The sequence below is a fragment of the Plectrocnemia conspersa genome, unplaced genomic scaffold (assembly GCF_051122295.1).
Source record: "Plectrocnemia conspersa isolate PC_06_02 unplaced genomic scaffold, ASM5112229v1 ptg000002l, whole genome shotgun sequence".
Taxonomy (NCBI): domain Eukaryota; kingdom Metazoa; phylum Arthropoda; class Insecta; order Trichoptera; family Polycentropodidae; genus Plectrocnemia; species Plectrocnemia conspersa.
Genome location: NW_028277166.1, coordinates 11,782,081 through 11,799,482, shown reverse-complemented (window position 1 = coordinate 11,799,482; position 17,402 = coordinate 11,782,081). Strand labels below are relative to the sequence as shown.

The 17,402-nt window shown below is 30.1% G+C and overlaps 1 protein-coding gene across 2 annotated transcripts in view; it reads left to right on the top strand.

Annotated features, from left to right (window-relative positions):
• Positions 1–17,402, top strand: part of Cht7 (chitinase 7) — a 63,154-nt gene that overhangs the window by 29,455 nt on the left and 16,297 nt on the right. For both annotated transcript variants that reach the window (XM_088181525.1, XM_088181526.1), the window contains exons 3-6: positions 3,722–3,803; positions 11,733–11,971; positions 12,140–12,377; positions 12,461–12,640. In XM_088181525.1, the coding sequence (XP_088037651.1) occupies positions 3,722–3,803; positions 11,733–11,971; positions 12,140–12,377; positions 12,461–12,640 (739 nt within the window). The remainder of the gene's footprint in view (positions 1–3,721; positions 3,804–11,732; positions 11,972–12,139; positions 12,378–12,460; positions 12,641–17,402) is intronic.

Here is a 17,402-nt window from a genome sequence, read left to right as displayed (position 1 = left end):
TTCCGGCGAGTGATGTTCCCATTATTATAAATGGGTTTTAATAAGATTCGCTTTGTGCGATATTTTCTTTTTTACCCGCGGCACCTTTAGTATGCGGGCGCCATCTCCGCTACGGGCGTATCGGATAATTCCGTATTCCTCTCAGAGTTCGTCTCAGTACTTTTCAACTACGAATTGTGTATATACGACATGCTGCAGTGGCGTATTTTCCGATTCGTCCCTTTTACGTGGCAAAAGTACAAGGGATTCAAGCGAGTGCATGCCCGCTTCCAGTAAAATATTTCATAAAATGCTATTACTCTTATTCTATCAAAGTTTTACGAGCTATTAACTGCAGAATTTTAGTGATAAAAACTGTATCTATTTTTATTTATGTACTCACGTCTTGTTAGATTCATAATTCATAATAAAAATGTATTTAAAAGAATGCAGTACCAAAAATATCAGCTATAAAATATTTTGTAGAGAATGTTGTATTCGTTTCGCATATTATATTAACAAGTCTTCTATAATATTTTTAAAAGTAATATGGTAAAAATTCAAGGGCAATACTTTCATAATTGTGCAAATGCGTCTAACATTAAGTAAGACGAGTAATTATACGCTATTTACTGCATTTTCAATTATGACGCATGTGAAAAATATTATTATATTTTATAAAATAAGATTGTAAATTATTAAATAAATGAATTTACGGCTTACTACTTGATATTCGAATTGATAAGAATAACAAATGGAAATTTTATTAATAGCATAAAATGACGTTAATTTGCTTTAAAAGGAAAAATATACATAGCTATAAATTATAAATTAAATATACAAAATATATCAAAACCTATTAAACAAGAATAAATTATTTTTAAGGAAAATTTAACTCTTGATTTTATTTAACAACCTGTTTATTTCTTAAGACTATTCCTTATCTGAATGAATATATATAAAATATCGTCCATAGCTATTAAAACTAAGCACATGGTCATGTTTATAAATATATTTTAAATTAAATAAATACAGAAAATAATTAAATCAGGAAATTCTGTTTCTTTGTGTTAAAATACTGGAGTTTCAGTATAAAATTTTATTAATAACAGAATATTATGATATTTAAAATCTAGTTTCTTACTAATAAAACATATTTTTATATTAACATTTATTTAGAATTATAAAACAATATAAAATGCATTATTAAAAAAATGATTTTATACTTCTGAAAGCAACTGAATAATAAATAAGCTGAATTTTAAATGATTTTTTTATTAAAAAACAATATTTGCCTTAATAAGGATGCTAAACATCCCTATTGTTATTGAATTGAAAAATTCCAAAAAATAAATTTTTACCTTGTTCGATTTATATTTTTAGTTAAATCATTTTTAATATTCAACCACTTGAATATACAATATAAACTGTTTACATATTTATACTGTTTAAATATGCATCTTGTACATTATTAAATTTAGTACTTTTGCCTTTGTATTTTTAATTTTTAAATTAAAATTATTCAATCAAAATAAGTACTGAATTATATTTTATTACCACGAAAAAAAATCCTAAAGTTGCTTTTATTGCTTTGCCTTTTCTGGGAAGCGTACCGGAAAATCAGAGTCAGACTTTCGACATTCACTCTCATAATCAGAATCCACGTTTTTCGAAGGGATGCTGTTGTTTTATTACGCTCAACATTAAATATTATGATTTACCGGTGCCCGCGGTTGACTCTCGACCCTTGAGGGACGCACATTACGCCCCAATGGACACCAATTTGCACGCAGATACGCTCCTAATTTAATTAAAGCTTTCACGTTTTAATATTAACGAGCTTTTGACGCAAAAAAACGAATAAACATAAGTACGAGCTAATTAATGCGAATCAAAATACTTGAGTCTAAAAAGCTTTGATTTATTAATATGTTTTAAATAACATGTAAATCAACTACTTAAAATAATATGTTGAATAAATAACTGAAATAAAAAATAAATTCAATAGATAAATAATAAAAATGCTTGTAAACTTATCACTACATAGTAGCTTTAGAGTTTCTAACTTAGAAGTTAATGCATATTTTATGTTATAAGTTTCCGTATCGGATGCTTATTTATAACTTTAAAATGAACTACAAACTATCTTTAAAAATTATTAAGTATAAAAGTGTGGTAGATTTTTATAAAAAAAATTGTCATGTCTGCAGCCAGCTTAATTAGCGTACTGAGGCGCGACACAGCTCTGGAATAATTGTCTTTTGAGTGCTATACGAGTACTGCGGAAGTTGAGAGAGCCAATTGTTACACACGGAATTAGTTGCAGAGTTCTTTGGAAGTAGATGGAGCCAAAATTGACATTTGCATCGCAAATGAACTCTCGCTTGCAAGTTGATCTTTAATTGAAGTCTCTGTGCAAATTGCAGTCGTATGTGGCATAGTAAAGGTTAACGCGGTTTATAGGACTGCATTATATACTAATGTAAGGGTACAGCATATGTAATAAAACAATGTTAAAATTAATATTGCATAGCATAGCCACCGGCTGGTTAATATGACCGAACGGCCGTTTAATCCCAAATATAACGTACTATTGATTTTACATTGGGTAAATATATACGGCGGTGTTTCGGCACCTAATACAAGGGCCGATGAAAGCCTATATAAATTAATTTCAACCCTAAATGAGTTTGTATAAGCTTGAAAGCTGGAAAATATGGGTGCTAATGCGCGTGGAATGGACGTTACATATTGAACCATTTAATTTAATTTATTAAAAAAGTAATGTATAGCATGTTTTAAAAATATTAAGGTGTAATAAAGATTGAAAAAATAATATACCCAAGTCTAGTTTAATCATTATTATAGAATAATTTTTTTTTTAACATGTGATAAAATTGGGTTCTGTATGATCTAGATAATGTTTGAAAAAATAGGAAACTTCAATACACTCACCTAAGCCGTCATTGCGTTAAAAGAGAATAACACCACCCCCACTAACGCCGCCGGTCCGGTGCCGTGCAAATTCATCCGGCACGTGTGAAACCGGCCTAAGGGTCACTGTTTGAGAGACAACTAAATGTGTTATTATATTATTATTATTTTAAATTAAACAAATTAATCAGTTATTTAATATGAACAAATGAAAATAAACAGCTAACTTAAATAAACAAATATGAATCGATTATATTGCATGGCAACGCTAGACCGTATACATAACAAATTAAGTTATTAAATATTGCTGAACCCCCGTATTTAAGACAGATTTTCACCTGTTCCTCTACTTGTTATTATATTTATAGAGGAAAGCGTTAGGAACGCCATAGTAATAAGATTGTGAAAAGACTTTATAGAGTCAAAAATTTTAATAGTATTTTTAACTTGGATTTTAGATGAAAGAAAACCGAAAATGTGAGTAGAACTTATTGATTAAATAAATTCGTTAATGTTGCGAATTCGCCATTTTTAATTTCACCTAAAATACGGTAATTTTGAATAGTTTAACCATCATCTACAATAATATACTGTATTGTTATAAAAACATAATAAATATATATTTTTTATATATCAAAAGAATCGATAAGTGAAAACGAAAATTCTCAATTTTCAAGAAATTAAAATCACCGAAAAATGTGCATTGTATTGTCCTAGTGGAACATAAAAATATGTAGTAAAACCTATTATATATGCTTTTTACGCTTTATTTGCTTTTTTATATTTATTTGTATATATTTTGTTTCAGTGGCCACCAAGACTCATGAAATGGACTTTCGTGACTCTCCTGCTCGTAACCATATTGACACAGACGGCAGATTCTGCAACAGGTATTTTAATTACACACATTTATATAAAATCCACCGATAAAAATCCAGTCATACAAGTTAAAATGTTCTTAAAATATGCTTTAACTACTCCATATATGTGCACATGATATAAAATAATCATCTCTAGTTTAAAGCATAACCGCACCGTTCGAGTGCGAGTTTAACGAACCGCAATTAAGTGGCAACACGATAGCGCAAAGGGCCGAACCACGGCCACATAAAGCCACATTACCCCACAAGTGACACTTAGATCCGTTTATTATAATCGCTGGATAAGCGTAGCAAATGCAAAAACCGCTGTGCAACTAGATAACGTTAACGTGTTTCACGGCGGCAAGCTTTCCACGGGAAAGATTTTCCCGAGTCGAATTAAATTTTCATATATACAACCAAGATGGAACCATCGACCGCCTCTGGACTGTGTGTACAGCTGTACACACTAGCAATTTAGGCGATCTTTGTTTGTATTTTTTATACCTAATGTATAATATATACTTCAAAGGCGTACTGTATTTTTTTATAAAATATTTTTTTTTAAATTTATTTCAAAGTGCTAGTGTTTTATGAATTAAAAATCAGTGCATATTAAATTGTTAGGTAATAATTTATTTTTGCCATAAATATAAAATTTATTGGTTTTTTATTGCTATATATAATCAGTCATTATTTCCTAATCAAGTGAAAAAAACATATATATATATATATATATATATATTTATAAAATATTCTTATATTATGAAAATACCATACCGATGATTCACGTTTACAAATAATTTAATTTGCTTCCACAGTAATACGATAAAATTTAATTTGTATTAGTACATTAATAGTAAAAAATAATCAAATTTAAAAAACATATACATTTATATTTAATTATAAAATAATAAGTAAAATCAAATTAAAAATCAGCTATTTTTATAATTTGTGCAATTTTTAAAAGAACACTACAATAAAATAAAATAATTCAATGCTGATGTCATTTGTGCTAATAATCATATATCATATAGACCGAATTCTAGTATTAAACTCTTAAAATAATGTTGAAGTAACAGTTCAGCATTATTTTTACTAAACGTTTATTAAAATTGGCGTCAAAAATAATATCGGTTTGTACAAAACTTTACTTATTTTAAACTTAACTATTTATATATACAATAAATACTGTTTAGACATTTTCCTTGTTAAAATGTAGCTATTTTGTTTGATAAAATTAAGGTACGAAATTAAAAATATAAGAAATCTTTTATTATCTTGTCTTTACCGGAAAATTTTTAATTTAAATTCTGTTATTTTGCAAAACCAAAGTGAAAGAAAATAAGAGTATTTTATAGTATCTTATTAAAAGAACGATAAATTTTGATAAAAATTTAGAAAAAAATTGTCGATATCTGAAAAGAGCTTATCATAGATAAAAATTCCGAGTCATATTTTACATTTTTTCCTATCTTTGTGGCAAAATATCTTGTTGTAATAGCGTTAATATTTGTAGTACTTGAATCTAAATTAAATGCTTTAATTTACAATAATGCAAAATAGTATTTTTTATGAGCATTTTTATTTTTATATAATATAGTGTTGTTGTTCAAATGTGTCATTATTCACAAATACTAAGAATTTTGTAAGAAACTACAGGGTATTCTTATTTTTACAACATGCTATAATGTTTTCTTTAAATTCTCTTCAATAACAAGTACTCTTTGTTGTTAAAGAGAATTTGAAAAAAAAAAAAAATATAACTTTACTTTAAAGTACAGATCGTATCCGTATTTTTATCCTAGTGATTTTTTTCTAAGACAGTACAAATGAAGTACTTCTTAAAATTGCTAAGGCATGGTGTTAACATTTGTCAATGTTCGCTGACTCTCGATTACGAGCTTCATAGTGCCTTAGAGAGTCGCAATCGCGTCCCTTATTCTTGCCTTTTCTTGACGTCAGCTCTTGACCTTCTCAAATCTGTTCTCTTGCACGAGAAACTGGAAAAATATGTAGGATGGTGGTCATCTATTTCAGGTGTGCACTAACCATTTTTTTTAATATTTTTTTGATTAGTTCTATTATTATTATTTATTTAGTGGCCATCATAACGCATTAAAAAAAACTTAACAAGACAGGAATGTCAGATTTGTTATAAAAATAGCAATTATAATATAGTAAAAAAAATAAAAATTGGTAGATAATGTTTGTAATTTACTTTTCTACTATTTTTATTTTTTTATTGTTTTAACAATTGATTAATCTCATGATATTTTGATAAATTATCACAAATTAATACAAATATAATATGTTCCTTTGATATGTTATTATTGCATAAGAAATATGATCGTTTCATTTTTAAATTGAAATTTTTTTTTTATAAAGTAAATATTTATGGAATTTCATTTATCCTATATCGCACCACCGTGTGTGCCAAATAAAACAAGGCAATAAATCGCCTCGGTTGAAATGTGTCAATATTACAACGAGCCTCCACTGTTTGGCCAGCGCTTGAGCTCACACCAGATAAACTGACCTTTGCAATAACGTTTCATCGGCGTCCGGTGATTATTATTTTTAATAAATAAAAATATTTAAATATCTATTAACTTAGTAAATACAATATATTTTACAAATACAAAGACAATCATCCTTAATTTGATACATTTGACATTAATGAATGTATATTTATTTAATTTAGAACCTATTTTGAGATTCATATTTAAAAGCAACATGGCAATATTTTATACAAAATATTTAAAGTGTAAGCTTTGCAATTATAAACAATTAAATATGGCATAAAAATTAATTAACAACTATTATAGATAAAACTTCAGATTTTTTAATATTTCAATATTTTTTTAAAGGCTTATACAGGTATTGTAACAACAATTGGTACCCAAAATAATTTGTAAAATGAATACTTAACTTCCATTAAAGTAATACACAATATACTAAATCTATATATAACTAGTAATAATAAAATAAACAATGATAATGAATAGTTTATGAAATAGCCAAATTTAATAATGTTTACAAATAAACACAAGGCTTCATTAAAATATTTTTGAAGAGGGCAAAATAAATTTAGAAAGTTGCAAAAATAAATCCTAAATTGAATCAACTAAAGTTAAACTTTTATTTACAGCTTTCAATATATTTAAAATTCGCAAAAATGTTAAGATTAACTATACTAAAATAATTCTTTTTTTTATTGAAAAATGTAAGAAAAATATATATTTTATTTGTAGGAAAGTGTAAATAAATAAGTCAGAAACACTAGTAACATTTATCCTAGATAATTAAAACTATTAATTAGACTATAATTAATGATATGAAGCAAAAGTTACTTCACTAATTTAAAATCAAGTCTGTTATTATATTGTTTATTTTCTATATGAAATATTTTATTTTTCATGAGCATTTTTTATTAAGATATAAAAAATAATATCTTTAAAGAATTCTCATTTTTATATTCCAAAATGTAAACATTTTTAATTATACTCATCATAACTACATACAAAATACCATACGCTCATGATTGGATTTCTTCAAATAATAAATTTATCAATAGGTTTTAGAATAGATCAACCCTTATTTATAAATTTGACCTGTCTCAAATATTCCTAAAAGTAATTCTAAAGTCGTGGAATTGAACATACTAATAAATTCCTGAAAAATAATATTTTTTCTGATTTGCTCCTATTGTATTCTAGCTTATAAATTTGGGATTCTATGATTTTTATTATCTCACAGATAAATATTGTAATTAATAATTAATTACAATATTTTTAAAAATATTGTAATTTATAATTAAATTGTATCAGAACTTTTCAACAAATAATTGTTGTTGTTTTATTAATTTAGATTAATTTAATATTGAAAAATAAAAAAAATTAATGTTTCACTCTTTTCTATTGGTTTGGGGGGACACGTCCCGTGTGCTGCATTGGGGTAGCCGCGTTGCGGGAAAGCCTCCACCTCCATTTCGCCCATCCACGGGTTCACCCCCGGGCGCCACCCTTTGCGCTTATATCACCTCATGAGCTAACCATCACCTTTGAGAATCCACCATATGCTATTATTATCGCATCTCACACCCCCAATCTCTGCAAGCGTAATCTGCTGAATTCCATGCTGCATAAACAAACCCTTTATGCACAATTTACACGTTAGTGACGCGATTTGGGGAATTTATATTTGTTCCCCATCCTACATATGACATTCGTGAAGTGCATTGTGATAAGATTAATTGATATTTTTATTAAAATCAACTATATTAAAAGTGTCGAGTTTGATATATTACACATATGGCGGAGGTGAAATTTTCTCTCTTCACTCCCGAGTTTTCCTAACAAGGATTTTCTCGTGTCTGGAAAAACTCTCGAATATCGAATGATCGGTTATCACGTGCGAAAGAATATTCCTCTACGGTGCATTTTTACAGTTCACCGTCGAGAAATGTGTATCTCTCGTTCATGCAACGGAAACTTTGTTTCTTATTTTAATTTTATTTTTTATTCGAGAAGACTCTGTATTGCATTCATAAATGCATGAGGTAAAACCGAGGACCAATCTGAATGCCAACTAAAAATTTACAGAGCAGAATATTAGATAAAGTCCCTGAATGCGGGCCACGATTCTTTCTCATAACTCATTTTGAACAATACTGACTGTCTGAGTTTAAAGAATATTTAATAAAATTGAATAATGGTAGCTGTATATATAAATAGTGTGTCTTAGTTTATTTTTAATAAAAATTACTATAATAAGCTACATTATTCTCATTATTAGATATGATACTCAAACTTTAATGTCAGTCTGGTATTTTCATGTATTATGTGATATTGTCACAACATAGATATGTTTTGATAGCTATTGTATTATATATTATATGATATTAAATAAACCCTTGTAACGCTTTGAGCTTTCGCCTGTCATATTACAATGGGGGACTTAAATAAATAGTTAATCAAGTATACCTATTAAGAGTAAATCATGCTTAAAAACTTTACGTTGTCTTTCTTTCTAATTGCTACATTTATATGGATTTAAGATCAAATACGTAAATAAAGTTAATAAATGTGAAAATATGATAGACGTCATACTTGATAAATAAGTTGATTTAAATTTTAATTGTGTAGTATATAAAAAATAAAAAAAATAATTACACTTGGTACAAGGAACTATAATCAAGAAAGTTTCCACTATAAATTTAATATTTAGAAATTGGTACAAATTTAACATTAATTTGATTAGTTTGCACTATCAATGTACTACTTTGAACTTGGTACAACTTAAGCTTAAACTTGCGGTCTTTTTTTTAATGTTTGATTAATTCCTTTAGGTTAGATTTTGTTTTCAACAGCAAATTGACGTTTCACAACTATAAACATATGTGCACACTAAAGTAGTACCGTGGAAAGTATCCGTTTTATAGTGAAAAGTGATAATATTTTTTCTTGTGTGCCTTAAATTTGTTTAATGTTAAAATATTTTTTTTAATGTTGAATAAATTTAATTATAGTGAAATAATTTATTTTTCGTGCAATATTTGTTATAAGTGCAATTAATTATTACCTTAAAAACTATTACTCAAATATATGATATTAACTTACCATAAAATATAATGTTGGACTTCATGGGCAATATATATGGTACATTGCCTTACCTTTTTGCGCGATTCACAATCCGAAAAAGGGCATATTTGTTTTTTCATAAGCAATATATCAGATAGTATCATACAAGCACGTTTATCTTTAAATAAGCAAACGAAAAGTATCATATTACTCTATATAAATAAGGTGAATCTTACTACGCCTCATTTATTCGGAGAAAATTCGTTTTTATTTCAACAAGTAGTTCTGAACTTTAACATAACTTTCTCAAGTAATATTTCTTTTGTGCATTTATTCTTTAACCTTATATTATTATGTTTCATTACGTTATTTAAAATCATGGGAGTTATCTTCTCGGATTTCGCACAAAATTTATTCAAACTCATTGTCGGGCTCTTAACCCAAATCTGATTTTTTTTACGAGTTTGACCTTAGCTTTCGAAGATTGCGCAGCTCTGTAAATTTTCACAATGTATGGTTACGATAAGATTCTAGCGCACAAATCAGATTTACGATGTTTGTTGACATCAATTTAATATTTGTTTATGACGCTCGCCAAACGATTAATTAATTAGTGCGGTCGCAATTTCCGCTTTCCTAAATTATAACGACAGATGTCACGAGCGCGTAAATTTACGCAGACGGATTACGTCCGGACCCCATTCGTTAGGCCGTAAATTTTCCAAAAAAAAAGCAATCAAACGCTAGTTTTGTGCACGACAAATTGCGCTGTCGTTTTTTTTTAAAAAAACGTATTACGCCACTAGAATGTATTTTATGCTCGATACATTTTCCTTTTCTGTCAAATTTTCTCTCTAAAAGTACATTGCATATTGTACTATTGAGAAATATACCTATGAAACATGTTAATGTGGAATATGTCAATTGAATAATACTACTACACATTTTAAATTATTATAAAAAAATAAGCAACCTTTCAAATAATACGTATTATTTATTTCAATTTATCAGGCTTTCAGTAAAAACAGTATTGAGCACACTGTGAGTAACATCAATAGGCAATTTAATAACAAAACAAATGTTTTCAAAATATTTTTTGGTTTAATACAGTGGTTTCTAAGATATAAAGCTCACTTACATATTGCTTTCTGGTCCACCAAGCCAAACATATTTATGATCCGAAAAATTGCCGAAACCTGGTTTAGAAAATCAAACACGCAACGTGTGACATCCATTGTCATACAATAAATTTGTAAATTTTTGAATGAAAATGTATTAATCATACGTCGCAGTTCTTGTGACATTTTATCGATTATGATAATAACTCTCAGCTGTAATTGTTTTACGTGTATCAACAAAATTGTAGTGGATTATACTGAGCGCAAACTGCCTAACAATCATCATAATTGTTGATTTAATTGCTTTTGGGATTATTTTCTGTTTAAACGTTGTGCAGACTCTTTGTATTCACATGAGAAATAGATCGTTTCTGTTTCTGAAGCCTAAAACAAACATTTTTTAGCTTTTATTCAGTTCGTGCGGTACCCATTTGTCAATCTTTTTTATGTGAGCTAAAACTGTTTGATTTCTAAGCTTTCTATTATTGGTATACCATCTTTAATTTTTAATTAAAAAAGGATACCCACGACCTTTTTAATGATCAAAGGCCATAGAGTTATAGATATACATTTTTTGAAACACTATATCACCGTACGTTCTTACCAATATCCACCTCAAATTGATTGTTAAGTTTACAAGCAGTTTCAGCTGCTATTCTACATGTTTTGAACTTATATAAAAACATGTTCTATTTACTTTTTTTCATTTTTATTTTCAAGCTAACTCAGAAATACAAACAAGTGTATTAAAAAAAATATTACAAAATTAACGCTTTTCCCATGTATATTTTATTATTCATTTTTTTTCTTCCAATACTTATAATTATTTTGGATGCTTCGTTCGTGATTTTGCAATTAAAAATGCATTATGTCAAATTAGGTGACTATTCTAATGGCTAATTTATAATAGATATAAAGTCATTTGAAGCAAATAGGCAAATCATTAAGAACAAATGGGATTTAAATGTGTCATCAGCATTATTTCTAAAACTATATGTATATATAATGCTTGAAAAACCAACTAAAATATTTAAATATGATAAAAAAATAATAGAGAAAATTAATGCGACACTTAACTGGTAATCAGGGATTAAAAAAATGTTGCAACTAGCAGCTTAATTATGTTTAAAATTAATAAATTGATCAAAAGATATTTTTTTAAGTTAATGAAAGTATAAAAAAAAATATTTTTACATCCATCCCAGTCAAGTTTTTAAATGAAAAAAATATAAAAGATAACACATGGTTTTTATTTTTAGAGCGGAGGAGAAGAATATCGTCACCTAAGACAGTCGTCACGAAAACGTCATCAGTTTCAACGTCAGTATCAGCTTCTAAAAGAAGCGATCAACAAGCTGCTGGAAGCGCACCTCAACCAACCACCAGCCGTTTTCGGTTACGTTCAAGAACATCTCTTGCCAACAGAAAGTCTTCAGCTGCTTTAGAAAATGCTCTAGTCAGCACTTCCAAGCACACCAAAGATAAAGACGGATACAAGGTATTTTTTTATTTACTACTTAAGATAATTCAGAATGCTTCCGCATAAAACACTTACAACTTAGTGGCGCAATCTCAAGGGAGCTCTAACAACACTTTACATAAAAGTTCTCCCAAGCGCAGTTTGATAGCAACTATGTGTTTAACAAAATGCATTATTTTTTAACAGGTTGTGTGTTATTACACCAATTGGTCCCAATACAGAACCAAAGTTGGCAAGTTCGTTCCCGAAGACATCCAACCCGACCTCTGTACACATATTATATTCGCCTTCGGATGGCTTAAGAAGGGGAGGTTAAGCTCTTTCGAGTCAAACGATGAGACTAAAGACGGTAAGACAGGGCTCTACGACAAGATTAACGCTCTTAAAAAAGGAAATCCTAAATTGAAAGTGCTCTTAGCTATTGGTGAGTGGAAGATATATAAATACACATATATGTCTACAAGTATTTTATACATATATTTATTAAATGTTTAATTATTATTATAGGTGGATGGTCGTTTGGTACACAGAAGTTCAAGGATATGTCTACCAGTCGATATGCCAGACAAACGTTTATCTTTTCAGCAATTCCGTTCTTGAGAGATAGGAACTTTGATGGTTTGGACATGGATTGGGAGTATCCTAAGGGTAGCGACGATAAGAAGAACTTCGTGCTGCTCCTGAAAGGTGAGCCTTATCAATTTTGTACTATATGTTTTTTTATATGCAACTTTAATTTAACAATGTTTAAATACCGCGTCTATTGAAGCAAAGTAACGAAAGAGAAAGACAGAGAGATATGGTATAAAAACTAGTCCATTATAATTGATTCGTCAAGAGCGCGACTCTTAATTATTAACTCACGACATTTCAATTAATTAGAACGTGTCGTTATCCGAAAATGATCGCAGAGACTAAAATCATATTATAATATTCTCTGTCTTTTGTTACAGTGAGTTCTCACTTTCTCTCTGCGACCGGTTGGCATAACAGTTTTTTTTCCACTTTAACTCGCAATTCTTCCTATGCAAATCAGCGTAAACGCAATTTGCCGCCTTCTTATTAATTACTGTTTGCTTCGCGTTTGTACGCTAAAAAATCAATTATCTGCAAAAAAATGCTAAAGAAAAACTTTCTTTTTATTGGCTTCCGCGTTGACACGAATGATACGCAGAAAGTCAACGTTGACGCTGTATGTTCAACGTAAATTATTTTTAAAAGCTCTATTGCTATTAAAATTATCTTATATAATAATTAAATCTTATTTAAATATATCGGTCCTTTTATAATCTTTTGCGCGTTTAAAATAAATTTTTGAGCAGAAATGGAATAAATATCATAAATCTGGCGGCTAGGACTGCTTTTCTTGAAATCGGCGATGCTCGAGATAAAATTTACGCCACTCAAGCCGTCGTCGGATGCTGTATAATCCACAAAGTTTGTTGCCTCTTATATTTTGCCGAAATCCCGCGTGTGATATGTACGTAGTTGTCTAGCTTTATCATATTTTAAAACAACGTAGGAAAAGTAGTTATAATATATATACACATAAATATCTTTACTCTCTTTTTAAATCAATATATTTTATTATCTAATAATAATATTCCGCGTCGTTTGACGAGGACGAGCAGCGTTTGAAAATATCGTTTATCGATCGCCAGGAGACGTGGGGAGTTTTCGTAGTAGATATGGACAGCTATATCTGTTCCTATCTACCTTTAAACTAAATATTGTAGTGTTCAAATCTATGTGTGTGAGAAGCTTACCCGCTAATGAGGCAACACATTATATTTATATTGATAATATTACTAATTAGCAAATGACGTCTACGACGATAGACGGCACGCATCATCAAGAGCTAAGACGATATTGATACCTCGCATAAAAATTGAGGCTTACAGCCATTTCAATTTCGCCTAATTATTGATGGATGTCGCGCCAAGGCTTCGATACGCTTCAAGGCTTCGATACGCTTCATTTTCATGTAACACATAACAACAAATTCTTATCATTTGTAAAAAATAATGTAAATATCAATATTATTGTTGTCACAGCATTCAACCCAAAATATTTAAATTTGTATCTATACTCTATTTGCGTTAACACAGTAAATTTGAGAGCTATCCATTTCATCATTATTCATAATTGAGAAAGAAATGGCAAGTTTGGGTTTGTGTGTTAATGCAAATATAGTATAGATCTATTGATACCTATTTTTAAAACACAATCAAAAAATAAAACCCCAGCAGTCCCAAGCGCGATATAACGATAATGTGATGCGCCAAAATATGAACTATTTTCGCAAAATAATCACCGACAGTACTTAAATAAATTTAAATTTAATCTTTTATTTATTTATATTTAAATTTTCTTATATGGTCGAATTTAAAGCTGTTATGACATCTATCAAATCGATTGGAGGCGAATAGGGCAAAATCAAAATGGCGTCTAAATTCTAACGCCGAGCTGCCTGGTGATGAAATCTATTTATATTAATTTTGATATATATCCACATGCATCTTGATTCTTAATCAGAATTAATTTGTGTTGCCTAACACGTAGCGATACATCTTGCATGTATTCAAATAAACATTTGTTGGAACTCGATTTTTATCTGAGAACGGTAAAAAGCTGGCGAGCTTCGTCCAAAGCCACTTTTTGCATCTACTGAAATTCGTTTGCATTCGGAATTTGCATGTGCATAATTAAACGGACGGCCTTGCCATTTGCGGCGCTCGCTGACCCAATTACGTCTAATGAATTATGGCCGTCTTTTCTCTCCTGGTTGAAAATTGAATTTTCTGTTTTCGCGACGGTGAAATATATATTAAAAATATGTCTTGCGCTGGCCAAAGGCCGTAGCCGGCGCATGCTTCAGGTCTAGTGGGGACATTTCTCGATTTGCGCCAGAGCACTTGACGCTGGGTAGGTATATGGTACGCTGGGGAAGATTTATTGGACGGCCATGGTTGACACAAAATTGCACGTAGCGAAAATACGACGACATTAGAAATTCTATTGCCTTTTTGGAACACGTTTTGAAAACGCTCGAGGGACGCCGCCGCCATTTTAAGTCCGACGCGGGACAATTTGACAGATGTCATAACAGCTAGAAGTTCGGCCATGTGCATATAAAATTAATTGAGTCGATCGATATCATAGGCGGATCCAGAGGGGTGGCAATAAGCATTTAGAAATTGAGTTTAAATACATGAAATATAAATATATTAAGTATTTAGATCTAATTATAATACATAAAGCAATATATTTATTTTAGAAAAATATCAAAGAATAAGTGACATGGTTAATTGTTGTTGATTCGCTTAAGAATAAAAAAAATCATTGATTTAAACAGTGAATACAAAAGACCTACACATTTTTCTAAATGTCAATTTAATTATATATTTTTAAAACATAGGGTTGATACTATTAAATTTGCTACTATATAATATAATTGATTATTAAACAAATATGCTAAAGCTTGTTTTGCCCACAGCTGTTTAAACGTCACAGACCCGACGAGATGACTCGCTGCAAAAAATAATAATCCTATCAAAATTTGCATATCATTTTATAACGCGCTGAATCAGAATGACTCGTTACATATCACTGTTTGCTCTACATATCATTAATTATTTTACGATACGTAACTCGATTGTGTTGTGTGTTATGTGCATGTGCAATTTTATTAAAGCCTCTTGCATAATTCGCGTTATCGAATCGGTTGAATTATTCATGCGTTTCGCCGCCGCGGGGTATTGCCGAGTTTTGATATTTTAATATAAAAAAGGCATATCGAATACGTTGAGAAACATATGTATATTAATTTAATCATTTTGTGATTCTAAACAAGTATTAAAGAGCAAGACAGCTGAAAGAAGACATGTAACATACTTAGTAATAAATAAACGCCGACAGGATAGACGCAAAAAATATCCTTGAAATGAAAACTCGCTTCTTAAGGTCGAACGAGTCTTGCGCTCCTCCAAATCGAACGCTTTGTATTATTTAATTAAAAATACAACGTTTTAAAGTGTCTGCTATAATAACCCTAACGTTAGAAATGCATTAAAGTTGGCTTAGCGAGGAGAGAACGTAAAAAAATAAAACAAACTCAGACGCCCTTTCTGAGTAACTTTCAGTCCATTGTCAGAAGGAACGTGTAATGGCGAGGCGTAAAAATAAGCACACTGAAAGAAAAGTCAACATTCTTTCAATTTTTTTTAGTATTCCTCGCTGTCGATTCGTTCAGTAGCTAATGTTACTTCTGTTTTCCCTTCTCATTTGCCAAATCACATGAAAAATCGACTTCGACTCGGCATTCGCGAACTCCTTTGAGAAAACGACTTCGAACAAATGGCCGACGATAATTCACGACGATTTAACGCTGTAAATCTTTTCAGACGCGGCAAATTATATATGTGTAGAGTTAGACAAAATGTGTGTCTTTTTTTTGAACTAGTTTTCTCTGTTAGGTTTAAAGAAAAATAGCACTGAAATTTGTTGCAGTCGTTTGAGAAATGATCCGCCCCTACGTTTTGACTATAATATATAAGATAATGTTCCTAAGATACGATTTTTACATATGAAAGTCTCTTCTTAGATAGTTTTATAAATCCATCTCGCACTCTAGTTTTATAAAGACATATGATGTCTTAAAATTCACATAATAATAAAATTAATTATTAATTATATTACTGCTTTTTAAGTAAAAGACAGTATTAGTATATTATATATTATAAGTTTACAATTTGTATGTTTGTTATCCAACTTATTATGAGAGTTATTGTAGTGAAATTTTTATAACAAAGTTTAATTGCAGTGTAAATAATTTAGTCGGTATTATTCTATCTTGGATTATTTTTACGGCTCATGAATAATAATATAGAATAATTCAATACTATATAATCATGAACTAGCTCGTAGATCAAAAGGGTCATAAATTCTTATCGGACAAAGCCATTGTTATTTTTAAGGCCAAAAAAAATGTGCGAAAACCTTATTTCGGGCAATCAAACGGCAATCAGCGTGTAAGCCCGTCACGTTACGCACACGTGAATATTTATTCACGTTCCCTAATTGCGAGCGAATTTCGCTTTTTTTCTCCACGTAACCGTGTCACGGTCGCCGACAACCACCGTTAAGCAACTGACAGTAGACTTAAGAGCACGTGGCCATTGCTCCTCATTGTCTCTAATTGGAGCGACCTCTTCTTGCGCCCGGGTTCGTGCTGATTGATATCTGGACCACTGCCAGAATCCAGCAATTGTTTGTCCGAAAAGCACCCGGTCGTTATCTCGAATTGGAAGGACCAAACTGATAAGGATTCGGATAATCAGCTGTTGATTAATCAAAGCGGCGCACGTCCATTATTGAGACTATTTCTAATGCGCAGACAATGGAGCCGGTGGGCGATAACGGCACGTAGAGAATCGTATCCTCTTATAGT